At 42.2% G+C, this 26,270-nt stretch overlaps 1 protein-coding gene across 3 annotated transcripts in view; it reads right to left on the bottom strand.

Moving 5' to 3' along the window:
* The window catches only part of Snap91 (synaptosome associated protein 91), a 110,374-nt gene extending 86,914 nt beyond the window's left edge, over positions 1 to 23,460 (bottom strand). For all 3 annotated transcript variants that reach the window (XM_028756183.1, XM_028756181.1, XM_028756182.1), the window contains exons 1-2: positions 23,371 to 23,460; positions 22,526 to 22,685 (exon numbers count right to left, since the gene is read on the bottom strand). In XM_028756183.1, the coding sequence (XP_028612016.1) occupies positions 22,526 to 22,655 (130 nt within the window). In that variant the 5' untranslated portion in view covers positions 22,656 to 22,685; positions 23,371 to 23,460. The remainder of the gene's footprint in view (positions 1 to 22,525; positions 22,686 to 23,370) is intronic.
* Positions 23,461 to 26,270: the final 2,810 nt, after the last annotated feature.

The raw sequence follows: 26,270 nt of genomic DNA, 5'->3' as shown, positions 1-26,270 counted from the left end.
TCTCTCTCTCTCTCTCTCTCTCTCTCTCTCTCTCTCTCTCTCTCTCTCTCTCTCTCTCTCTGTGTGTGTGTGTGTGTGTGTGTGTGTGTGTACACATACACATAATCTTAACAAGTTAAACTAAATCAAGTATAACTATGCTCCCCCCATGGTCCCTACATTAAGCACACATGATGCTTACTTTACTCAGTCATTAACAGCTCTTCATAAAGACATCCCATCGCTGTTTCTTTATTGCTCTTAAGCATTTGAAAGTGATTCAATTCTTCAGTATATTTACGAAACCTTCTGGGTCACACAGCTCATCTACGTCAAAGAGAAAGCTAAGTCTCACAAGATTAGTTTTCACAATCATGTCTAAGCACATTCATGACTAATCTCACCTCAGCTCTCTGTTCCTATTCATACTATCTGTGCTTAAAACTTTATCCTTACTAGCAGCAATACAGACTGCCAAATGATACAATTCAGAAGGAGCAAGCAATGTTTCAAAGTTTCAAAGTTTCTGACTGGAAACTTTTTTTCTGATTGGATGTTTTCATCTTTATTTCCTTGATTCAATTATTAGTCGGGGAAAAAGTGGTATTGTTATGCTTCACCAAGAACACTAGTGATCCATTTCCTGTACCCATAGTCCAATACTAAGTGCTCTGCGCTGGCTAATTTTGGGTCAACTTGAGACAAGCTAGTCATTGGAGAGGAGGTGCCTTAAGTGAGAAATGACTCTATAAGACTGGGCTGTGTGTAGGCAGGCCTGTAGGACACTATCTTAATTAGTGGGTGATATAAGGGGGTCTAGCCCATTGTGGGTGGTGCCATCCCTGGGCTGGTGATCCTGAGTTCTGTAAGAAGGCAGACAGAGGAAGCAAGGGAAGCAAGTCAGTAAGCAGCATCCCTCCATGGCCTCAGCATCAGCTCCTGTCCTATTCGAGTTCCTGTCCTGACTTACTTCCATGATAGATCATGATATGAAAAGTATAAGACAAATAAACCCTTTCCTTCTGACGTTGTTTGTTGTCATGGTATTTTCATCAGAGCAATAGTAACCCTACATGAAGGCATCCCCTACCCGGGTCAGCAGACTGTCTCACAAATAGGATGCCACAGGATCTGCATTGCTCTGCTGTATTGTCTCCACACTTAACTCTCCTCCTCTGTGCTCGCTGTAGGTTATCTGCAACTTTCTTAAATTCTCTAGCACTAAGCCATGGACAGTTTTCTTAGCATTGGCGCAACTGAGTAGCACACTGTGGGTGATACCACCTCTGAACGCCTGGTCCCAGGTGATGGAAGAAAGCAGGCTGAGTACACCTGTGGTAGCACGCCTCCATAGTCTCTGCATCAGCTCCTGCCTTGAGCTCCTGCCCTAACTTACTTCAGAGATGGGAGTGTGACTGGAGCGCTCCAAGATGAAACACAGCCTTTCCTCCCCACGTTGTCTCTGGTCATGGCATTTATCACAGCACCAGAAAACAAAAACACCACCCTAACTCTTGTCCGACCAAATCTGTGTACTTCATAGTGAACATGAGAGCTCTTCCTGATCAGCATAATTCCAGAGAACGAGGGAATATGGATAAATAACCTTCTGACAGGATCAGCATAAACGCCCTATTTTCTTCTTGGGGTACTAAAATAGTTATTCTAACTTTCAGAGCTTGAGTCATTATTTCTTAAAATTCAGAAGCCGTTTAGTTGCACATTAGCACTAATTACAGTCATGAGCAAGCCAGGCGCTGCTACCTCACCCAGTGAGAGAAGTCACAATCACTCTGAGGAGCTGTGCCTTCTCTCAAGATCACCAGCATGTGGCAACAAGGGTGGCTGTGCATTGCTGGCAGAGAGCTTCAGTTCCACACTCCTGTGCTGTTTTAAGTCATATACATACAGAGGAAAAAAAAAAAAAAACAAAGGCTGTCCCTCGGTGTTTAAACAAGGGAGGAGCTATGGCTGCATGCCACAGGGCCAACACTCATACTTCAGGACAAGTCGTCAAATGGACCAGAACCTATTTTATGCCAACAGCTTTGTGGCTGGGCCCTCAGAACACAGCTGCTGGCTGTGGAAAACCCCTTCTATTCTACCCACAAATACAGAGGCCCAACCCTAGACCAAGGGTACAGGCCCCTTTCTACCCCGGAGTGATGCTTCTGCAGAGTTGGGAGTACTGAGCCCTAGGCTTACTTTGTGCTACGTGGTGCAAGAAGAGAGGATCAAGGAAATGATAAGCATTTTGATTTTCCCTGTCTGAAAGCATCTGCTTCACTGCTACTAAGAAGCAACAGTCCATCACAAAGAGGACTCAGGCCTAATCTGAGCACATTTAGGACTGCTGTGCACCGTGTAAGCTCTTCTCAAGTCTGTGGGACAGAACAAAACTATGGGGTCTGCTCCTCCTTTTCATCCACACCAACACCTCATTTGTGAAGATCATCATGACTCCAGCCACACTTTTCAATTTCCCCACAGCCTCCCAACCCCAAGCGCCTGCTCCTGGCTACTGAGGAAGTCCTATGGATCCCTGCCCCTCAGTCCTCTCTTCATGTGACAAGATGGAGGTCCTCAAGCCATTTCTTGGAACTAACTATGCTAATCTTCCCTCAAAATGTTAAGGTCTCAATACCTCCAAAGAAACACCTGCCATCTTCACCTCTCAGTCCAGCTTACTCCTAAGGAATCTGGTGTCTGTGCTTCCAGCTCCTTTCTTTAGCTCCTTCTGCTGCTAACTATGGCTCAATTTACTTGTTACACTATTGCAGACTGACTACAATAAGCCTGACATTCCTTATACATTTCATTCACTGACAAAATCCAAGGACTCAAAGTAGATATTCTTGGTTGTACCCAGAATGCACTCAGTTGCCTAAACGCGTGTAGAAAGGGGCCTGTACCCTTGGTCTAGGGTTGGGCCTCATTTGTGGGTAGAATAGAAGGGGTTTCCCACAGCCAGCAGCAGTGTTCTGAGGGCCCAGCCACACAGCTGTTGGCATAAAATAGGTTCTGGTCCATATGATGACTTCTGAAGTATAAGCGTTGGCCCTGTGGCATGCAGCCATAGCTCTTCCCTGGTTTAAACATGGAGGAACAGGGCTTTGCTTTTTTTTTTTTTTTTTATTTCAATGTTAGAGAGCCTTGGGGTAAGAAAAACTGCTCAACAGGTAAAAGCACTGGCTACTTTTCCAGAGGATCTGGGTTTGATTCCTAGCACCCACATGGCTGTTCACAACTGTCTATAATTCCAGTTCCAGGGGATCTGATGCCCTCTTCTGCCCTCCATGAGTGCCAGGCCCACCAACGGTACACAGATATTCAAGAAGGCAATACACTCCTACACATAAAGATAAAATAAATCCAATTTTTCTTAAAAAGAAAAAAAGAATTTTGTTTAAAGCTCTCATATAGTTTTCTGCTTTAAACTGTGGCTGATCAAACTTTCCTAATTAGTAAATAATTTGCCTAAATTTAAGGTTCAAGTTGTTCCATGTATTTTTTCACGGATTTAACCTTTTTTTTTTTTTTAATTGTTGCTGTTTAAAGAGGGTCGGGTAATCTCAGGCACAGCACACCAGCTTATCGTCTCTCAGGCCAGCGGTGCTCACCTAGAGTCATGGATCATCTCAATAGACACATCAACTTCACCGACCCCTATCTTAATCTGTAGAATACAACCAAATTTTTCTTTATTGCTATTTTCCATGGGAACACAAGTAAGATTGAAATGGGTAGCAACTTTTAAAGAGTTTACTCAAAAACAATGAGCAGACTCATTCTAAGCAATGCATATGCTGATTAACAGTGATAAGTGAGTGTTGTTGACAGGCATAGCCAAGCTAAGTATCTACCTTCCTTTCGAGAATAAGTGACATTTATTGTGGTATGGCCTTTTGGAGGAATTTTCACTTTTGTAACTCCTCAATAAGACAGGCTTTTTTAAAAATTGATTTAACGGATGGATGTAATGCAAGTCTTAACTTGGAGGGCTTAAATTCAGCGAGCCAGGCCTTCTGCACCCCTTACCCTTGCCGTGAACTCTGTGGCTTGTTAAGCTGGTCCTTGGTTTTAGTCCCTGTTGTGAATGTGGGAGATTGAGGGAATTAGGGAAATTGTGGTAAAATAGCATCCCTTTCAGATGAAAAGCCACTCACCAAGTGTGTTTAGTTACTCTTGCGTAAGAGCAAATTGTTTCAAGAAAAAGTATGCAGCAAATCATGAAGCCTTTCAGGGAATAATGAGAATTTCCTATGTGAACGTATGTGCTCAGAGCATGCTTGATATTTGCCTGAGGTGGGAACTCCCAAACCACACTGCCATCACTCTGCACGCACGACCTCTGTGGTTAGTTAAGGGGATCATTTTCTTTCTATGTATTTGCTTTTTCTCTTCTTGTTCTCCCTCTTCACCATAAGTTCATCTCAGGAACAGGCTGCCCTACTTACCCATGCCGATCTTTGGGGAAAGGGTGTTTGTTGGAATGCAAGGGGACAGTGAATGCCAAGGTAAGAGGCATGTCTGACTGTTCGAGACAGTACGTGGCCAGTGTGACCAGAATAGCAGGAGAGGCAATGACCAGAGCCTGTGCATTCTTGAAGGCCAGGATAAGGCCCCATAGTTTTGACTGAAGGAATGGAGGAAAGCAAGCACCTGGTTGCCATTTTGAAAACACGTGGGTGAGCATAGTGAGCACAGAGAAAGGACAAAAGCAGAATCAGGCAGCTGTTCCAGAAAACCTTAAAGAGACAGAGGAGGCCAGGCCTACGCTGGACAGAGCCAACACGTTTTCCTGAGTAAAAAAAAAAAAAAAATGTAATGGGAGACAGAGCAAAGAGTCTTGAAAGACTTCAGCACTTACTCCTGTGCAAGAGGACGGGCTAACACTGCTACTTACTGAGCTGGGGATGGTAGAGGATGGAATATTAGTGGTCAGAGCCAGGAAAGATGAAGAGTTCTGTGGTTTGTTTCTATGTTTTCATTGTGAAATGCTGACAAATGTTATGCCAATAATTCTGACCAGGTCAAGAGTTGACCTTGAAATTGTTAAGTGAAGCTGGCCTGTCCTTTTTTACTTTCTCTGTGGCTACCAGGTACAGAATCAGAACAATGTCCTTCCAAACCCAGCTTCTCCATTCTGTCAGTAGGTAGTTGCCTTGCTAGGACACATCGGTGTTTGGCCTCCTTTCTTACTTATATGTTAAATTTCCTTCTCTATAAAGTGCGATGCCTACCGAACTGTCCCTATTCTATACATTTTATAATGGGAAGCTTCGGATTAGGCTCTAGCTTCTTACTGCTTTATAAAACAATGGGATTGGCCTCTATGACAACTGTATTACAGTGTCAACTGCTTCTCTTTCTTTTCACCATAGATTAATCACACCAGAGCCATGCTTCCTTGTCCTCCAAACTTGTATTTGCCTCTTAATACCCAATCAAACCTACCACTGGGAAGCTTTTGTTGACTCCCAGCAGACAAAACTGTCCATTCTCACCTCAGAATCCACCAGTCCCAACTTCATTGCTTTGTGAATAACTGTGACTGATTTGTCAATAAACCCATGAGGAATCAACTGAAACAGAGTTGTCAATAAGCCAATTCTATTTTTCTCTCAATGGACGCTACTGGGCCTTGTTTGCTAACAACATATCCTCAAGGGTTGGATAGGAACCTCCTCTGATAACTGGTCTGATGCAGATGTTCAGTGTTGACCAGAGGCAGTGCAGTGTGATCCCTCCCCATTTGGAACCAACAGTGAAGCTTACACCACTTCCCATCCATCCTGAAACTTGCACATGGACCACTCACATGAAGGGCAGTGTTATCTGGCAACACCCAGGTATGCTACTCCCCACAATTATCTGGCAACAGCCAGGTAGGCATGTCCACTATAAAAGGGGCTGCTTGCCTCCTCCTCTATTTCTTACTCTCTTACTCTCTTGCCTCTAGCTTCTCCTCGCCCTTCCTCTCTTCCCTTCCCCCTCTCTCCACGTGGTCATGGCCAGCCTCTTCTCTCCTCTCTCGCTCCTCTTTCCCCACCATCTTCTCCCGTTTCTCTCCCTACCTTTGCCCTCTGCCCTGAATAAACCCCCTCCCCTTTGGAACCGTTTGGTCTGGTGTTGCCTGTTCCAAGCTGCACGCCAAATTCTAACAGTTCCTTCTACTGGAGTACTGAGTCCTAAAGCAAGAGACTGTGTAGTGTAGTTCTTCATGTCCCAACAAATGCCTTAGAATAAAGACTTCATGTTTTGATCACCTACCAAATTATAGAACCATAAATGTTTTAAGAAAACAAAAGCCTAGTATAATATACTTTGGCCTCCAATAAAAATGTTTATGGATAATGATAGATAAACCTTGTGACATTTTCTCGTATTTAGTTTGGCAACAAAAAATGCTAATCATAAAACAAGCCTTAAAACTGGAAAGTTCAAAATAACTTAGAGATACATATTTTTGATAGCTTAGGGAACACTCTAGAGCTCCCTATACTCTGAAATATCTGTACAGGTATCAGGAGAAAAGAAGGAGGCCAGACAGTGAGAATTCAAACACTGAGCAATCCTTGACATCACTCCTCAAACACTAACGGTGGTTGGGTGTGGCAGCATACTTCTGTAATTCCAGCACTCAGGAGGGGAGAGGAAGGGGAATCTCTATGAGTTCAAGGTTAGCCTGATTTATATAGCAAGCAAGTTCCAGGCTACTCAAGGCTATACAGTGAGAGCCAATCTCAAAAGAAAAACAAAAAGCAAGCAAGAAAAAAAAAACAAAAAACAACAAAAAAAACAAAGCAACAACATCAAAACAAATAAACAAAAAAACAACCAAACAAAAAGCAACAAGGGACATGCTGATCACAGCACTAGTTCCCATCAGTCCATGCAACTCCTTCGCCTCCAGGCCTCCTGTCCCTCCCCCTGACTCCTTCACTTCCTTTCCTTGCTGTCTTACTCTAATTTCACACAGAGTACCTTTGGGGGAATGGTAGAAGGTTCCTATTTTCCTTTCTTTCCTGACTTCCTTTTTTCTTTTGACGTCCTTTCAATTTCTCATTTTATACTTTAAACAATTTCAACTGGTCTTCCTGATTTTGTCCTATTCCACCCTGTACCTGAACTATCAGTTAAAAATCATCTTTGTTATTATTTTCATTAGAAAATTCTCTCAAGTGAATTCCCTGAAACAGGAGGATAAAGGAGGAAATCATACTGATTATGGCCATGAAAGCAATACTTCTGAGTATCTTACATATTTTTCCAGGACTTCCTGGTTACTGCTGTGATGAAGGAGTCTCCTCTGAGGGATGAGGAATGCTCATAAATTTTAAGTTTTTTAAAGTTTTTTTTTTTAAGGTTCAGAGGGGTGCTTTTCTGAAGCTGCTCTCCCTTGGTACAACTCTGAGAGCCTTGTTCTCTTAGCTTAAGAGACTAGACCTGAAGTGTTTCAGACCTCAAAATTAGTTCGGAAGCACTTGTTACAAGGTTTGTAGGTCTGAGAGAACACAGTACGGCTCAGTTGCACATCAATAATGAAACGCCTGGTTCTACTCAAGCAACAGATCCACCAAACAGGGGTTCCGTTTAGTTGGCTGCAAACACACAATACCTCTCAGGAAAGAGAAGGCTGCTCATACTAAATCCCCAAGCATCTTCATAGGAGAACATTTCAAAACAGGAAGGGCAGAGGGTAAGGCTCACTCTTTCCAGTAGGCAATTTCTGTATGTCTCTCCCATGCCCTTCATCCTTACCTCTTCTGCTATGTGTATAAAAGAAAGGCAAGGCTCTCAGGGTTAGTTTGCCTCCCATATATAACTAGGAGCCTAGGAATAAGTATTAATTACTATGGGAAATGTTACTAATATTTCTATGAACCTTCATGTTAACATAAAACTTATTTATGTTATAATATTATGGCATTTAAAGTAAGACAACCAAAACATTATATGTGTGTCTGTAAATAAAATGAGTCAGACCATGAGGGAAAGATTGCTAATGTTCAGTTTGTTCATGTATTTTCAGCTCTAACAGTCTACTTTGAATAATTCTTAAGACTTTTAAGATTACATATGTAACTAAGAACTAATAGTCTTAAGTCAAAGATGTTTGCCCATTTTTTTTTAATGCTTTCACAGAGGACTGAGTTTGGATTCCTAGCAGCCTGCTGTGCATCTCACAATCTCCCTTAACTCTAACCTCAGGAGCCCCAGTGGCCCCTTCTGGCCAGCATGGGCACCTGCACACAAGTGCACACATTCACACAAAGGCACAAAAATACACATAATCAAAAATAAAGCTCTCTTTTAAAAACACAAAAAAATGTTTTAAAATAGATTTTTTTTACACAATTAAGATACACTTAGAACTGTGACCTCCCAGAAGTTATAATGCCTTCAGTCAAATAGTGTATCATGTTATCAATTTTTAACTATAACCACACTTACTGGTTTAATGTAATAATTAATTTCTTAAATGTAAAATTTTAAATGATTCCACCAAGTTTTCTAAAACATCTTCCACTCAGATGAGTATCAGACGTTCACTTCCAGCTATTTCTCTCTTAAGCTGCTACATGATTCTACTTAGTTTTGATTGCCTTTGTTGGTACCCAAAACTGTCTGGGTTATTCAGGTACGTTTCCATATAAATACACACAATGTAAATATTGACCACTTTAAAATTTATTTTTCACTATTAGGTTAGCTCATTTTTTCCCAAATATTTGTCAAGTGTTTCTTAATAGCAGTGTATCAGCGCTTAACTGAAAACAGTTCATTTGATGCCCCTTCATTTCAATTTTGTTTTTATAACTGGGCAATGGTGTAAAACAAGAACTCTGTAAATCAGTCTTAATGATAAGGCCACTTGATGGCTTGATCTTATTCTTTTCCATGTGTCTTAAACACTTCACTGGTCAATCGCCACTATGTTTCTTAAATAACCAGTCTTTCATTAAAAACCCATTCGAACCATAAAAACCATAAAAACTATTTGAAATAATATCTAAAAAAAGGCAAGTCTAAAACCACACCCCTTAGCCTAAGTAATCGACACTAATAAAGCAAGCCATAATGCATGTTCCAGGCTTTTGTATTTGATTTTAGGAGATGATTTAAAGTGAACATGTTATATTTATATCCTAATAACTAGTGTTAGCTTATGTCACTGGACCCAAACATGAAACTGCAGCAGAGGCTTCACTGCCTTTTTCTCCTTTCATATTATCTACAAAACCCTATCGTTTCTCAAGAAGATGCCATAGAAAAGTCCAGAACAGAAGCCAGGTTGTTCTGTAACAAAGTCACTGCTGCTTGCTGCATGGCAGCCTTTTCCTCTAAGAAGGATAATTTGTAGAAAGATTTGGGTGGGGTTGTTGTCACTGGCTTTAGCAAACATATTCCTACCATTGTTACTGTAACTCCATGAAGTCTTAGAAAAAAAAGGAGGCCATGACCTGCAAAAATCCAATTTATCTGGCCAAGATCAGAACCAGAAGGCAAGAGAGTCAGGGTTAGCCTGGCTTATCTGATGCCAGACCACTGCCTTTTTTAAAGCTGTATGCTTCACACCAAATGTTGCTCGTTAAGAGCCTGCTGGAACAATTGTCTCCGAGCAAACCTACAAATGACGTACTGAGGAGGAGTAAATGGGCTCCGGGCAGTTATCTGATTCCACACCCTTTACGTTTTCTCCTCCTAGTATCTAAGGACAGGCTTCATGGGAGTTTCTCCCTGTAATGGAGTAGCTCCTGAACTGCCTGGAGATAGCACCTTTTTTTGCCCCTTAAAACAATCACATGGTATGTTATCTGCTTTTGTTTTCTATTATTGCTTCTTATGACACTGGATAGGTATGCAAGAGATGTCATACAAAGTCAGAAAAAGAAATATGAGTCTGGCAACAGAACATGGGAAGAAATCCTGAGTTCTTTCCTTCCCCGGCTTCAGAAGAGCTTTGTAACTTCCTTGGACCCTGTCCCCTCTGTAAGCTTGGGATAACTACTGATCTCACAGGGGCTTTCTGAGGAAGACCTCAGCTGTGCCTCTATTAGCCCCACCCCCCGCCTCCCATTAGCCTCCCTTTACCTCTAGGAAACTTATGGTTTTTTTCTTACGTAAGTTTTATGGAAAAAGAAAGAGTGCCAATGTATTTCATATTAAAAAGTGAATTAAGATGAACCTTGAATTTAGAAGGAAATTATATCTATGTAGGTATCCAAAAAGCAGTTCAAAGAAAAAATCTTGCACCATTCACATTTAAGTTAAAAAAAAGTATACTTAGGCTTAATTTCCCCCCAGAGAAGGGTTAAGTTTTAAATGCAAAACTCAAAATTATCTTTTACTATCACTGATATGCTTGCTGATAGTCTAGCTCATTACTAGTTAAAAATCACAAGGGAACTAGCAGACCCATCCTGGGCTCTGAACTGTCCATGCTGATAGTAAACACTAGGCATCTATGTAAATTCAGTGAATAGCTTGTCTTACATTTAGGGTGGAAAAATCGCCTAGACTAGGGGTGCCACTGAAAGGGGTGCTACAGAGGTTCCAGTTTGCATGTCGGCCATGACTGAGAAATTCAAATCACTGTATAGACATAAAAGTTTGAGGCCAAACCAGGTTACACAGCGAGGAGCACTAACTTCTGTCAGAGATGTGTGCCAGGGATACACGGGGAACGCTCAGCACTAGTCATCCAGCTCTGAAAAGTACTCTTACCAGCCAGTTCAGTGTACATGTGGAGAACTATCATGCTGGGGGCAATGTGAACTCCAGAGATCCCACAGGCATAAGAGAAACATTTTCAAGTCCTTCCCATGGACATGGTAGGGTCAACATCCTGTGTTCACAATCCACACTGGCTGAGTTCTTGCCAATGAAACACATAGGAACAGTACCTAGGTCTAGTCCCATCTCAGACTCTTTCCTTTTCTGTTTTCTTCATTGTCCAGACGTCACTGGAAGACTCGAATGCCCTAGGAAAGAGGTTGAAAAGTACCCTCCACAGAAGACTGTGACAGGAACAAGAAGGAAAATCAGCATCTGGCCCCTAGCTCTTGGGACTGATCCCAAGGAGGTAGGTTCTGGTTGAGCTGTGTTGGTTAAGAGTTTTATCAGCTTGATACAAGAAAGAGAGACCCTCAATAGAAAACAAATGTCTCTGTAAAACTGGCCGGTAGGCAAGTCTTGATTAGTGACTAATATGGGAGGATCCAGCCTACTATGGGTGGTGCCACCCTTGGACAGGTAGTCTTGGGTTGTATAAAAAGGCAAGTTGAGCAAGTCTTGGGGAGAAGCCAGGAAGCAGCATTCCTCCATGGCTTCTGCTTGATGGTTTCAGCCTTGAGCTCCTGCCCTGACTTTTCTCCATGATGGACTATAAGGAATAAGAGGAAATAAACCCTTTCATCTCCAAATTACTTTGAATCATGGTATTTATCACAGCAACAGAAAATAAGCTACACACATGGTGTCATGCCAGGGACAGGGAGCAACTTGAGATAAGAAATCAACTGTTCTCTATGATTTTTGTCAAACTCTAACTATAGGAAGAAAGCTAGTTTCTCCCAGAGAGGCTGTAATGATTGTAAGCTCCACTTCCACATTCATTGAGAAAGTTGGTGGGCAAGAATAAAGCTTGGTTCCCTGATTTTATGTGGAAAAGAGGCAGAAACAGGAGGTGGGAGAAGAATCCTGAAAAGGCATCAAAGGGGTCTGCTCCATCCATCCTTTTCCTTATGCTGGTTATGAGGGACAAAATGGCCCTCCTTTTGCCAAAACTATATTCCTGTAACACAGAAACAAAACAGTCAGCACTGACAGAGGTACAAAGTAGAAAATACAAGTCCTTCAATCCACAGGCAACACGTTGGTGTTCCAGAAATACATAGCACATGGCACATGCATACATTAAACATTGAACCACACCTCCATGTTTTAATTTCCATGATGAATATACTTTAATAACATTTTCTGAGGTTTTCCAGTATTTCTCTGAAGAGATCATTGATTTCAATAAAGTACTAAGGAATACATACAGTAACAAACACCCATGGACGCTACATTTGCTCTACTTTTCTAAGCTAAAACCCTACAGAAGCCAAATTACTAGGTCAAAGGGTTTTCAACTGATATTCACAACATATTTCCACCCATTGAGTACTCAACTCAAGACTTTTTTCCATCTGAGCAATCAAGGCTGAGCTGAAGTGAAGAGATACTTCTCTCAAGTCACAACATCAGGTTATAAAATTACGAGTACAACTTACAAATCAAGTCATGGTTAAATGAGATATGTGTGTGTGAGAAACAGAGACAGGAATCTCCTAGGCATGACAAAATGCCATGATGACAGATACACTAAGATTTGCACAGATATACTATGGAATGGCAAAATACTATGGAAAAGACAGATAAAAATTAAAAGCCTCATTTGGAAAATGGTGATTTCTGTTACTAAGAAGATCTAGGAAACATACTCAGAGTAGTGTGGTGATGTAAGGGTTAAACACTTGGGTCAGCCCACTCACTATTGAAGCCTCAAAGCAGGCTGCTGAATACCCTTCCTTAGGCACACTAGTGTTCATACAAGGGTCTAAGACAACAGAACATTGCACATCAATATTCTTAAGGAAGAGGTCATAAATGCATGCTCACAGTACAGCCCTGATGGGATAAGAGAAACAGAACACAACAAAACTACTTTAGGCCACAGTCTATTGAATTACCTAGCTAGAACTAGAACAGCTGCAAGCTGCATACTCTGATACTAACCAGGATAATCATGAGTTGGAGCTGAGGTTCCCTGGCTTCAATCTAACAATCAGAATGGGGCTAACAAGGCAGTGACAAGCTGGAGAAGTTGCTCAAGACAGTCAGTAGGAATCACCAGTATCAGCACACAGAGAATGTGAGTTTTGCCTCTGGGACTCAACTTCCTTAACTGTAAAGACTGGGAGTCTGGAGATGGCTAAGCTTCCCTCCACCACTGAAGGCCCTCCAGGCAGGGGTGTATCAGTTCAGAGGTTGTGTTTTACACTATCTGACCTCTTACACGATCAGCCTTCCAGCACCTGACAGCTTCTTTACTACGTTCCTATGGCCTGCCTACCCCACGTGAGCCGCTCTCCTGTGAGCAGCAAGCAGGCAGTCTACACATCACTCACGTGAATTCCTTTGATTCTTTGAGCCTGGCCTTAAACACCATTTTTGCAATGCACCTCCGCTGTGGTCTTTCTTTCCCTGCTGAACCTTAATGCTTTTTGAATCACTGGTAATTGGTTCTTTCATTTTCTGTCTCCCCTACTGAGCTGCCAGCTCTCTGGATGCCAAGGGCTCTATCTTATTCTCCATGGTATCTCTGCCTCCTGGAACAATTCCTGGCATTTGGTAAATATTTATTAAATAAATAAATAATGATATTATGCTAAATAAGTACTCAAAGCCTCAAGTTAGAAAGTAACTTCTAATTTCTCCCACTAGGCCATTGTAAACCAAAATGAACATGCTGACATTTATCGTTTTCTTTGTGAAGGTAAAAAGAATATTACTTTAAGTTAAACTTGTCTCTCTCATTCCTCATTGCTTTTCTAAAACCCCTCAGTCACTCACACTTTTTTTCTTTCTTTTCCTTTTACATCGCTGGTGAGCAACTGATGCGTGTCAGCCACGGACAGTACAGCTAGGCGTGTGTGTGCTGTACCACTGTGTGTGCTGTACCACTGTGTGTGTGTGTGCTGTACCACTGTGTGTGCTGTACCACTGTGTGTGTGTGTGCTGTACCACTGTGTGTGCTGTACCACTGTGTGTGCATGTGCTGTACCACTGTGTGTGCTGTACCACTGTGTGTGCATGTGCTGTACCACTGTGTGTGCTGTACCACTGTGTGTGCGTGTGCTGTACCACTGCACTTCACTTCCATCCCCATCTTCCAAACTGTGAATGGGAAAGCCATCGTGTTGGCAAAGAGTCTTGTTAAATATAGAATAATGCAATTTCAGAGTAAATGTGAGAGTTTGTGGCCACTTTGAAACTATGGTTTTAATTTTTTGAGCTTTCCCTCCTGTGTACAAAGTATCTACCTACAAATTATAAAACAGACATGGAAGAGTGACACTGTTCAACTGTCACCAACGGAAAATAAAGAAAATGGAAACATAGACTTAAACACAGAGAATGCCAAAGGATTTTCTGTAATATTAATACCTAATTATTGGGTATCTAACTGTAACAGAAATATGCCAAAGGAAGTATACATACATGTCAAATGCACAGCCAAAAGATTATAGACATAATTAAAATGTAATGTTTTCCCAATTTCCAAGTCCTGCCATTATATGCTTCTTATCAAAGTTATAATTTCACAAAACCAAAATTTTTAGATTCTGATTTTGGCTCTTTGAGTCAAGGTCTCTCTATGAGCTCATGGTGATCTCCCTGAACTCATCATCCTCCTGTCTTTGTCTCCAAAGCACTTGGATTATAGGCATGCACCAAACTTTGCATCTGTAAAAATGTAATTTTTACCATATCCCAGAATGCAACTGTAAGGAGGCTGACAGAGACGATGCATTCACCATTGACATTAAGAGATCTAATGTTTTAAAATTGATTTTCTGAAATATCCCATTTTATTTGGCTTTATCATCTTTTAACTAATAAGTTTAACTCACTGACCTTCTGAAGCTCTTAGGTAAAAGCAAGGTATTTATCCAGACAATGTATGGGAGAAGGCCGAAAGCTGAGGAAGAATGAAGTGAGGGATAAAGACAGTCACCCACTAAATACTCAGAATCCCAGTTCAATGTGCTTGGTGTTAGAGGAGTTTGAAGGAAACTCCAACCTCAGGGAGAAACCCACTACAGTTCTGATAGACACAGGGAGCCAACGGGACACCTGTGGGGCTTTCATGACGAAAGCACAAATTCTATCTAGGTGGGAAACCTACCAAAATGACATCAGAAGCTAAAACTATGAGACATCTGCTAAAACATCAGAGGTCAGGCTCAGGCTAAACTACAAGTACAGCCACATGTAATATATCCATGTGGAATAAAGGATAAAATTAGTTGGGCTGAAAACAGGAAGGAAATAAAAAAGGGATTCAGAAAGATGAGCAGGGGACATATGCTACCCCCCAAATGAGCAGTTCTAAAAAAAAAAAAAACCTCAAAACTTAAAAAATAAATTAATAAGTTATAACTGAGAGTGTATAGAGGCAGTAAGACACAGCTAAAGAGAGAAAAATAAATTAGATGACATCTGAGAAACAAAGCATGCTGAATAGAGAAGAACTGGAAACTATGAAAGGAATGTTCAGACACGCAATGAAGTGTAATATATCTAGTCATCCTTGGATGTCAGAGACAGGAAGAGAAGGGGGAAGGCAGCAACCACTGATACCTGAAAAGGCTGAGAATCTTCTAGAATTGATGAGAGATGCTAATTCTCAGTTCAAGAAACACAGTACGATCCCACTAGGAAAGCCACATATAGACACATATGTTATAGAAGGTCATGACAAGTAAGAGTTTTTAAAGCAGACATAAAACAGGTAATTATTTAAAAGCAGGTGGATCAATGACTTCTTTAAGAGCAACAGTGGAAACCAGGGGCGTGAACTATTATTTGCAGATGGAAACTGTCATCCTAGAGTTGCTAAGATTGTCTCTCAAAACCGCGAATAACTCTCTGGTAAACAACTTATTGAAGAAGCTTCAAAAGGGTACAATTCAAGAAAACACTAGGGATTAAGGAATGGTGAGCAAAGAAGTCCTGCACAAAGTGGTGATGTCTAAACACACACTGTCTCTGTCGCTAACAACAGCTAACGAGGCTAACACTGCAGCAGCACTAAGGCTGGAGGACAATCATAGCATACAACTCAGAGGTCTTACAAGTTCCTAAATGTTTTATATTGAAAAAATGTTACTAAGCAACTTTATAACTATTAAATTAAGAGTAGCCAACAAAATACTAAACAATAGAATTTATAGCTTCCAAACTATAAAAAGAGGAAAGTTAGAACTGATCTAATTAAAAATAAGGAGCTGGAACAAGCAGGGAGAAGTGATACGAGCTGAAGACTAGTGTGAGTGGCAGTTGTAGTACTTGTGCCAATGACTAGCAGCAGTAGTGATGGATAAGCAAACACACTCTCTGCAGGCATTGAGACTTCTAGCAGAAGCCTCAGCCACCATGATGACCTTAGTGCTGATGGCACCAGGACCTGACTGTGACTTCGTATTTGTGTGTCAGAGATAGCTCTCAGGTTATAAGCTCCGTCAACTGAATGGACAGTGATGGGCACCCGACTACAATTCCAATAGTTCAAACCTGAATTAAAGACAAAGCCAAGGGATGTCCAAAGAGAGGTACGAATGGTGCTTGCGAACACTATTTCAAGAAAGTTGGCAGGAGGAAATAAAACGTGGCTGACAGGCTGGCTGCTGGAAGAATCCATGGAGTTTGGGGACACTGCACAGGTGGTTTTGTTTGCTCAAATGAAGATACTCGAAAATGGGTATAAAACAGAGTGTTAGGTTAAAGATACGGACAACAGGGAAAATAGCTCACATGTAAATGAGGACAGTTGTGATTTAAAATAAAAGTGCTTCCTAAAGGAGAGTAATCAGGTGATCAGATCAAAAGGCAGAACAACACAGAGCAGGTGAAGAATTCACCTCTGTTTCTCCAGGGTGGCTGGAAGAGCATCTTGCACAACCTTTCACAACACAGATCCACGTTAACCACTGGTAACAAAGAACCCTTATTAGGTAAGGAGGTGGTGTCTCCACACACTTAGGACAAATGAAAAGATAGTAAGGAAGTAACCAATCAAAGACTGAGCTTCAGGGTGCACTCTCACTACAGCCCCAGGTCGTGGTGTAGCCCCAGGTTGTGGTGTAGTCCCAAGTCGCGGTGTAGTGGACACCAGGGCAGAACAGTTCCCAACTGACTGTCCACACTGCTTACATTCCTCAAAGAAAACACAAGTAAACACTTTCTAGGCAAAGAACAAGGAACTTACAGGAGAAAGGAGACACAAGTAAATATTTGAATGGAAAACGTGTGGCTTTCCAAATGACTTAAACACACTATGATTATATTCAAAGTCTGTCCAAATATGCTGGCTCAGGAGCTGACTCACCAAAATACTGCTCTGTAGTGACCCCAATGGTGGCCTTCAAGGAACAGGGTCCTATGTCAATGCTGACCTTCCCTGCTAAGTGATAGAAACCAAGATAAGCCCCAAAGAACACCCTAACCTAACTGGGGTCTACTTGGAATGAGGAAATGAGATTTTAAAGGAACTTTGTGGAAAGCTAGAAGAAAGATATGATAATCTAACATAAAGACAAAATCACAGAGTATTTACCAGCTGTTAAGTGATTGTTAAAACTTATGTAGCAACATACTAAAGTTCCATATTTTATTATAAAGAGTGGCATGTTAATACTGCAATTAAGATATCAGTATACCTACTTCTTAGTTTTATATATTTTTCCATTTTTGAGTCATTAGAAAAGCATGCATGAATCAATTTTTTAAAGACTGGGAATATAGCTCTGGGGTTCAACATATCCTTAACATGTATGAGACTCTGGGTCCAACCTCCAGAACCAACAATAAGAATTTTAAAATTCATTAAAAAGAAAAAAAAAGGAAAGAAAAGCCCTGCTGTTCTACTCAGCCTGTTTCATGATTTTTCACTCCATTTCTAAAAGGCAGACTCCTTCCCATTACCTAAGACTTTTAAATTTTTTACAACTAACCTTATTTTAAAGCTTGCGAATTGAAGTATCACACACTGAAACTAACCAGACCCAAAGTCTATCCTGCGCAGTGAACTGTGGCTAAGGTTCTTTGCTTCTCCCGGGCAACCGCTCAACCTCACTTTATCTCCTTTCTCCCCTCCTGGAAGGCCAAACACAGCACGCCTCCTTTAGGACTTGTGATACAAATGCTAGTCAGGTTAAAGGATTTTCACATATGTATTTTCCCTGTCTCTTCTCGAGTATCCAAAAAGTGATATATTCTGTTTTTAAAACATCTTCAGAACTAGAGTAAGCCTTCTGATGAAATCTAGAAGGCAGAATACACCCAGGTATGGGAAATAATAAAGTGTTTCCAGATAATAGCAAATAGTTAAGTCAAAACAACTAGTCAAAGGTAAATATCCTAGTCAGTCAGTATACTTACACTGAAAGTTATACAATGTACTCAGTATCTTTCACATATGACCCTACCTAATTTTATTCAGTCATCTTAATGTCTTTCAGTATGTAAAAAATACATTTGGCACAAATATAGTATCCATTGTAATAGTGCAGGTTACATTTCTTTTTTTCTCTAATTTTTAGTCTTGAGAAAGGATCTGATATAGACCTGTCTGGCCTTGCTATGTAGTCTGCGATGACCTTGAACTGATCCTTCTGCTCTGACCTCCTAAATACTGGAAATACAGACATGCACCACTGCACCTGACTCCAATTGCACTTCTATATATCAAAACATATTTTACATATATTAAACATATAAATACACACTAACATAAGTAAAGGACACTAGTTTGGGGTTTGAGGGGAAAAGAGACTGATTAATAAAATTCTAGTGTCTTTCAAAGAGATTCAAGACTTGAATCACTTGCTTTTTATGTAGAATGAACTCATTATAAAAAGTCTTCAAGAATACTAATAAAAAAAAAAAGGTTGCTGGTAGGAAAATGGGCTTTCCATTAGCTTTGGCTTGATGTTATTGGTGATACATTTGAGTTTGAATTGTGACTGTTTTAGTTCAGGTACTTTGAATGACACATGTAGAAAATCCATCAGCACTAGGCATTGGCAGGAGTCTTACACCAGGGATACAATGAATTCTGAATTTCCTCTGCAGATGCTACTTTGTATTTTTGTTAAACCTAGCCATAGTACTTGGTTAAATACTTGGTGTGTACTAACTTTTTTTTTTTTACTTGATTATTTGACTTGGGTTAGCTTTTAGGCTATCTACAAAACAGAGTAGGAAAACCCACTGTCATGTAAAACAGTGGTAAGCAAACAAATGAATGCCTGTTAAGTCCTGGGCATTTTATATGCTACCAAATACACACAAGAAGTTAAAAAGAATTAAGGTTGCATATGCCAGCCTAGAAAACTAGTATTGGTTAAGTCTTGAATCTAAATGGGGCAACATTATTATTGGACAGTAGGGTATAGAATGAAATATTTTTTGGATAATCTAAAATATATACTAAAATATAATTTTTATTTGGATTACTAAAATTTACCATATCTTTAACATTTAATACATAGCTACTGACTGTGGATGGTTTCACGAATCTGTTTCTCCCTTCAGAAAATATGCTGTTATGGAAAAAGGAAAGCTGAGCTAGGAATGTAACTTAGTGGTAAAATGCTTGACCAGCATACACAAGGCTCTGGGTTCAAGAACTAATACCATATGTGAACAAACAAACAAACAAACAACCTGAGAATTTCACTTTACCCACCAGCACATTGCCCCATGTGAGAGCTGCCCCCAAATGTTAATGACTCATCCCTTCAAACATGCAAGTCACACACTATTAAGTAACACTACATAATAACCATAATTAGCAATAATAATTTTTGGTATTTTAATCCCAAAATATTAGTTTTTAAGCCAGTATTCGAATATTGAATCTCTATTTCATGATGATTCTGAGAGCAATAAATCCAATATTTTAGACAATCACACAACCCTAAGCTTTGGTTATTTCCCAACTGAAACTCCAAATTACAAATGTACAAATCAAAGTCACCATGTATTTCTGCTTCAAACTACCAAATTGTTTTGTTCTCTTCCTCCTAATCAACATTGAATGTTTTCAAAACTAAAACAACTACTATTTGGGTGGTTCAGTGTCTCCAGACAAACTTAGGTAATGGATTGACATGTCTTTTTCCCCTCCCTCCCTTCACATGTCTTAATAACAAGATTAATGCACTTTACAAATGATATATTACTTTATCTCTATCTCTTGTTTTTAGAAATTTTTTATTTATTATGTATTCAGTGTTCTGCTTATGGGTATGCCTGATCTCCTTATAAATGGTTATGAGTCACCATGTGGTTACTGGGAATTGAACTCAGGCCCTCTGAAAGAGCAGTCAGTGCTCTTAACCTCTGAGCCATCTCTCCAGCCCAACCTCCATCTCTTAACTACTGAGAGTAGTGATTTTTAAAGGAACTTCAAAAAAAATCTGAGCATAATACAGTTTAAGTAGTCAATTTTTCAGTCATATTAAAGTAAGACGTAGCAGCAGTATGACACCTGTCTTTCCAAATTCCATCCAAAGTCTAAGGGGAGGATCATTCATGTTTGAATGGAAAGATAAAAGAAGAAAAAGAGCTGCTAAACACCTGCCTCAGAACTTGGATCCTGTTCAGTTTTTTAAAGTGAAAGAATTAATAATTTTTCACGGAGACTAAAATGTGTGTATGAGTTGTGAAATCCATTCAAGCAAGGTAGGTGTTTTGTAGATGAGAAGGGTTAGGCTATGTGTTCTTCCTACTTTGACAACAGCGCAGGTTTCTAACCAGAGATGGCAGTTAAATGCCATGGTTAAAGGCAAATCGAGGTTTGTCACCACAGCAGAAAAGCTCAGTAGCCAGCACAAGGAAGTATAACATATTCACGTAATTCAAAATCAATTCCTATTTCTGCTTATTTCTGTTAACATGGAATCTTCTACCATGATTCCTGTCTTCTGAAGTACTCTACTCATTAACATATGCTGGAGTATTGGAAATAACCTACTTGCAAACACTTTTAAGAGATATTTCCAGACCTATGAGGACAAAGATAACGAATCAGATTTGGGGAACCCAGTCTTTATCTGAATGATGTCTATCTGAAATGACCAAACCTGAGGATGCTCTCTGACATGCATCAACACTGATCTATCGTAGAAAGCAAATCTGTAGCCTAAACAGCTTTTGTCATGATCATTTTCTAGGCTGACAGAACCACCGAATTGTGAGTCAGCCTTGCAGAGTTGGGGAAACTGATGGAAAGATGGCTAAATGATTCAGCATGCTGCAGCAAAGGGAGCCGCTCATGAATTTATAACTCGTGCTCCTGTTAGGTGTCTTGGCCCTGGGAGCCTCTTTTACCTGGTACTCAATAGGTAACACATGATACTGTAATCAATAAATTTTCTTAAACATTCCCTCAGGAAAGATGTAATAATGTCTCTCCCCTCGGATAAACTTCTAGACAGACAAGTCTTCAATGCTGTGTGACAGCTCTGACAGTGCCCACTTGCAAGCTTCCTCAAGCTTTGCTCATGGCAAGAATGGGGCTGAGCTGACCGTAATGGTGGGGATGCCATTTTATCAGCCACACAAGAGGCAGAAGAAGGGTTGAAGAAAATAAAATATAAAAAATAAAGCAAAAACAACAAACAAACAAACAAACAAACAGGTCAAGAGCGTGAGGTAGGAATATGAACACAACAAATGTGTTTCTGTTCCAAGAATGTCATTTAACAATGAGCACCCTCAAAGGGCAGAGGATTCTAAGCAGGTCAAACAGACATATAGAGATCGTAGAATACTATTTGGGGTAGCCTTAGGGGATACTCACTGCCTAAAGCAGGCTGAAGTCTTTCTGAGTATCACTTCCCCCTCCAGCAGCAAAGATTTACTATACTAACTGCATGAAAAACTTCAGAAATATATAGGTCCTAAACCTGAATAAAGCTTTCTCCATCCAATGACCATGTGAAAATATTATGTATTGAATGTTTTCATCTAAAACTGTACTACCTCTAATGAGGAGAGGACATCCATTTTGTGACCTGACCAGTTATCCCACCCAGCATTTTCTGAGAACAGGACAAAGGAAGGGTGCCAAGATGTTCAGAATGAGATCGCCATTATCTGTGAAGTGGGATCTGCTCATTCAATAGCGTGGATTTATTTCAGTTCAGCTCAATGTAGTGACATATCACACACACACACACACACACACTCCCCCACACTCACACACAAATCCTGAGTAGCAGCAGAGGAAAAAGCAGGATTTTACAATTATCCAAAATGCTCTTAAGAAATTAGTGTCAAGCACAGCCATCCATCCATCAATCAATCTCTCTGTGTGTCTGTCTCTTTCCATTGTGACCCTGCAACCCCTCATTTCCCTTAACCTAACAGAGGGTGGAGAAAAAAAATGATTAAAAAGACTTAGCCCAAATGTACACTTTTATGCAACCGTGTGTGTGTGTGTGTGTGTGTGTGTGTGTGTGTGTGTGTGTGTTTCCTCCTCTAAGCACTTGGAGGTCATCAGAAGGAAAAAAATGGCTCAATAGACAAGGTTTCAGGGCCTACCCAAGGGGACATCTCCAAGGCCAGAGACAGGAGCTGAGGATCAACCTGATGGGGAGCCAGTTCCCAAGGCTTCAGGCAATATTACAGAATGCCAAGGCTGTGCCGCCGGCCTTTGAGGCCCCTATGCCATGTGCATATCCCGCTTATATAAAAGGATGCTTACAGTCCAGGTGCTTCTTCTTGGGGCCCATCACCTCATGAGTGGTGGCTTTGCAGACGGCTCTTGCTACAGCAGAGCCAGTCACGCTGTATTGAGCGGCGGCGATCCGATCCGTGAGTGTTTGGCCCGACATCTTCACTGGCCGCGTCTACCGCCTCCTCTTCTGCAGGAAATAAGAGGAGATGGTCCGGCTTTCACCCGCACCGCCTTAGCAGGAGCTCCCGGCCTTGCCTGCTCCCTCCGCTCGGCGGCTCTCTCCTCCGCCGACCCCGCCCTGGCACCGCCTCTTGGGACCAGCGACGCGGCAAGCCCAGTTGGTCCATCGCGGTCCAGGGCTGTCAGGCACCCGCAGGGTAGTCCTTGCATCGTGCCACGGTCCTGCTTCCCCACACCCTGAAGCGGTCACCATATCCCAGCTTCGCCCCCTGTCAAGCAAGCGCTGTCCGCGCAACCCTATACGGTGGTGCGAGACCCTGTGCGCACCGGGGTTACTGTGGACGCCGCGCCCAGAAGCGCACACCTTTCGCTGCCCCGAGCCGCAGCGTGTCTCTCACGACACCGCAGGGCCACGGCCACCCCCTTTCTGTCCCGGGGCTGCGGCGGCAGCACTGACTCGCCCTCCCTCGCCCTCCATCTCCATAGCCCGGCCGCCCAGAGCCTCGGTGCGGTGCGCCTCACCCTTCTCGAGTAGGATCTCAGAGGGCGGACAGCCCAGGCCCCGCCCGGCCGCTAGCGCGCCACCGAGCTGTCAACCGGCCGCCTCTGCCCTTCTCCGCGCCCTAGGATTATCCCTCGAATCTCCGGGCCCTGGAGCAGGGGAGGGGACCCGTGCGGCCCAGCGTACTCACCCCGCCCCAGGAGCACCGCAGCCCGATCGCCGCGCGAGGTAGCTGGGTGCAGGCACGCGCCGCCCTGGTGTCCCCGGGCCGCGATGCCTGTAGCCCCGGCCCGGCCCCTGTCTCAGCTCCGCGGTCCCCGCGGTCCCCGCCCGCCGCCGCCTCCGCCAGCGCCGCCGCGTCTCTCTAGCGCTCGGCGCTGCGTCCCCATCCCCGCCCCCACCTCAGCTGGAGCGCCCGCGACGAGTCAGGTGACAGCAGCCGACGAACCCGGGCCAGCCCTCTGCAGAACGCCAGCGGCCCCCTCCCTGTCGATCCTGCTCGCCGCCCCCCTCGGAGCCGCGGCTTTAAACGCGAGGAGGGCCGCACGCGAGCATCCCCGGCGGGCGACGGCGGAGGAGGGGGGTGGGACCGGAGGGGCGCCGCTGCTCTCTAGCTCTCCTTCTGGCGCGCGCCCTGCGTCCCCGCGCGCACCCACCGCGTCTCCGGGTGGACCTGGTGCGCGCGCGCCGCGCACACCTGCCGGGCAGTTGCGGGATGCGCGGGGATCGCCGCGGGCGTGGGCCCGGGGAAAGGGAGGGCTGTGAAGGCCGAGGCAAGGGCGGCGGCGTGCGCTGCCAACAGAGCCCAGCCCCTTCTCACAAGAAGCAAGTCTGTGACTAGCTGACCTGTCGTCGGCAGCGGAGGCCCAGCTGGGCAGGGTGATTTGAAATGTCAGATTCTGTGGCCACGCGACCTTTACCTGTGCGCCCTCGGCTCCTTGAGGCTACTCAACTTGTCTCAGTTACAACTGAGAGCCCAATGGGCAGGTAATTCTAGCCGCTTTAGTCTTAAAGCGATCCTGAGGTATGCAGTAGAGACAAGTAGCAAAGCAATTAGCAGAACGCCAGATTACACTCGACTGGTAATCATTTGCACACTTAAAATGTAATTTCTGCCATTTAAATATGTTGGAATGTCTTATATTATTTGAATGTCGAGTGTTATTTGCATGGGATTGGAGTCGATTAATAATTTCATGAGTTGACATTTGCAAAGGTCATTGTCTTAACTAGCCTTTTAAATTCCCAGGGTTAAGATGAGAAGTTCCCTTAGATAGTCTCATGACATATTTTCTGGCTTTACACAGGTGACCTCTGTTCGGCCTCCAAGGTCATATACACCTACTTATATACATCAAGTTTCTGCCTTGTAGTGCTTTTTCTCTTGGTCTGCTGTTCAATAACCAATCATGACTTCCTGACAGCTGGGGCTGATCCTAGTAGCAATTAGAAACCTTGTTGACTAAAGAAAGCCAAGAAGTTACACATACTAGTATTACTATATGACCCCACAGTCCTGCACAGTATTTACTCAACAGAAATAAAAAAAAACCCACATTTTTCTCTTGAACTTTCACTCAAAATTAGTAGCAGCTTTATATAATGGCCACAAACTGGAGGAAACCAGTCTATGGATAAATAGCTAGAGGAAACATGGTATATCTGTACAACAGAATACTACTTAGCAATAACAAGACAGAAATGAGCAGTATCAAGTATACTATGCTTCATGAAAGAGGCCAAATTGCCAGAACATTATTTACTATTTTGATCCATTTATGTAATGGAGTAAGAAAGGTATAATTGCAAGACAGGAAATACACCATATGCCAAGGTTCAGGACTGGGGACTGACTTCAAAACAGAAACTATTTTAAGTGTTAGACTAAGGTGGTTGTTACCAATAGTACGAATTTGAACGCATTGAACTGGTGAATTTTATTGCATGTAAATGAAAACTCAGCATATCTGATAAAGAGCTGGAGTAACCATATTGGTATTAGCTAAGGTAGATTTTATAGTAGGGATGCTAATGGGAAGAAGGAGGCAGGCTGCATCACAACAAAGCTCATCAACAGTCAGTTCCAGATGTTTAGCCATCTAGGAACAGAGCTTCAAACAGGATAGTGCAAAATGAGTCCTGAGAAAAGGAGCGATAGAAAATCCACAGTTACAGCTGAGTCCAGCATTGTCTCATTTATAATTGATAGAGTAAGTAGACAGTAAACTATTGAGGGTATGTAGGATTCAAAATAGCCCTAACTTACTCTGCCATATAGTATAAAACACTTTGCCCAGCAACAGTGGAATGCATTCTTTTAAATGCTTGTAAAATATTCTCCAGAGTTAGACAGTATTCTTCACTATAAAGCTAGGATTGGTACATTCAGAAGAATTACTGTCATACAAATTATAGGGTTTTTTTCCCAGTTATAGTAGAGTCAAACTCATTAACAGATAGAAATCCTTTTTTTAAAATTCAGTATATTAAATAGGGCTCTCAGAATACACAAAGATCTAATTTTCCCATATAGAATCATTTAAAATTACTTTCAACCAAATGGTAATAAAAATAAATACAACATATCAAAATGTATTGTCTGTAGACAAAGCACAGACTATAAGAAAATATGTAGTACTAAAATGCTTATATTAGGAATGAAGCTGGACATGGTATAGGGTCAAATGTCTGAGCACACTTCCAGGTTTGAAAATCCCATCTATATCCACCAATTCCTGGGCTCTCACTCCACGCTCAGGACTTGAAATCCCCCCAATCTCCACCCTGAAAGTCTCCACCCTGGAAAACTCTGTTCCTGAGAAAACCTATATAAACCTAAATCTCAGTTCCTTGCTGCTTCTAGCCCTAGCAGAAGCAGCCATACTCTTGTGTCTTTCCCAATAAATCTCTTGTGTGACGTCTGTTGTGTAGTATGATGATGTGCTAGTCCTTGGCTCCCAACTGCCAAGACATCTCCCCCACTCAGAGCACCAGTTCCCCTGGGGAAGCCTTTCCCCTCAGAGCTGTAACACATATGGTGGCATCTCAGTAACTGAAGCAGGAGGGTTGCAACAAATCTGAAGCCAGTCT

Source organism: Grammomys surdaster, unplaced genomic scaffold (assembly GCF_004785775.1).
Source record: "Grammomys surdaster isolate TR1022 unplaced genomic scaffold, NIH_TR_1.0 126113, whole genome shotgun sequence".
In the NCBI taxonomy this organism is placed as follows: Eukaryota; Metazoa; Chordata; class Mammalia; order Rodentia; family Muridae; genus Grammomys; species Grammomys surdaster.
Note: the sequence above shows the minus strand (reverse complement) of the source record. Positions and strands in the feature narration are given on the sequence as shown.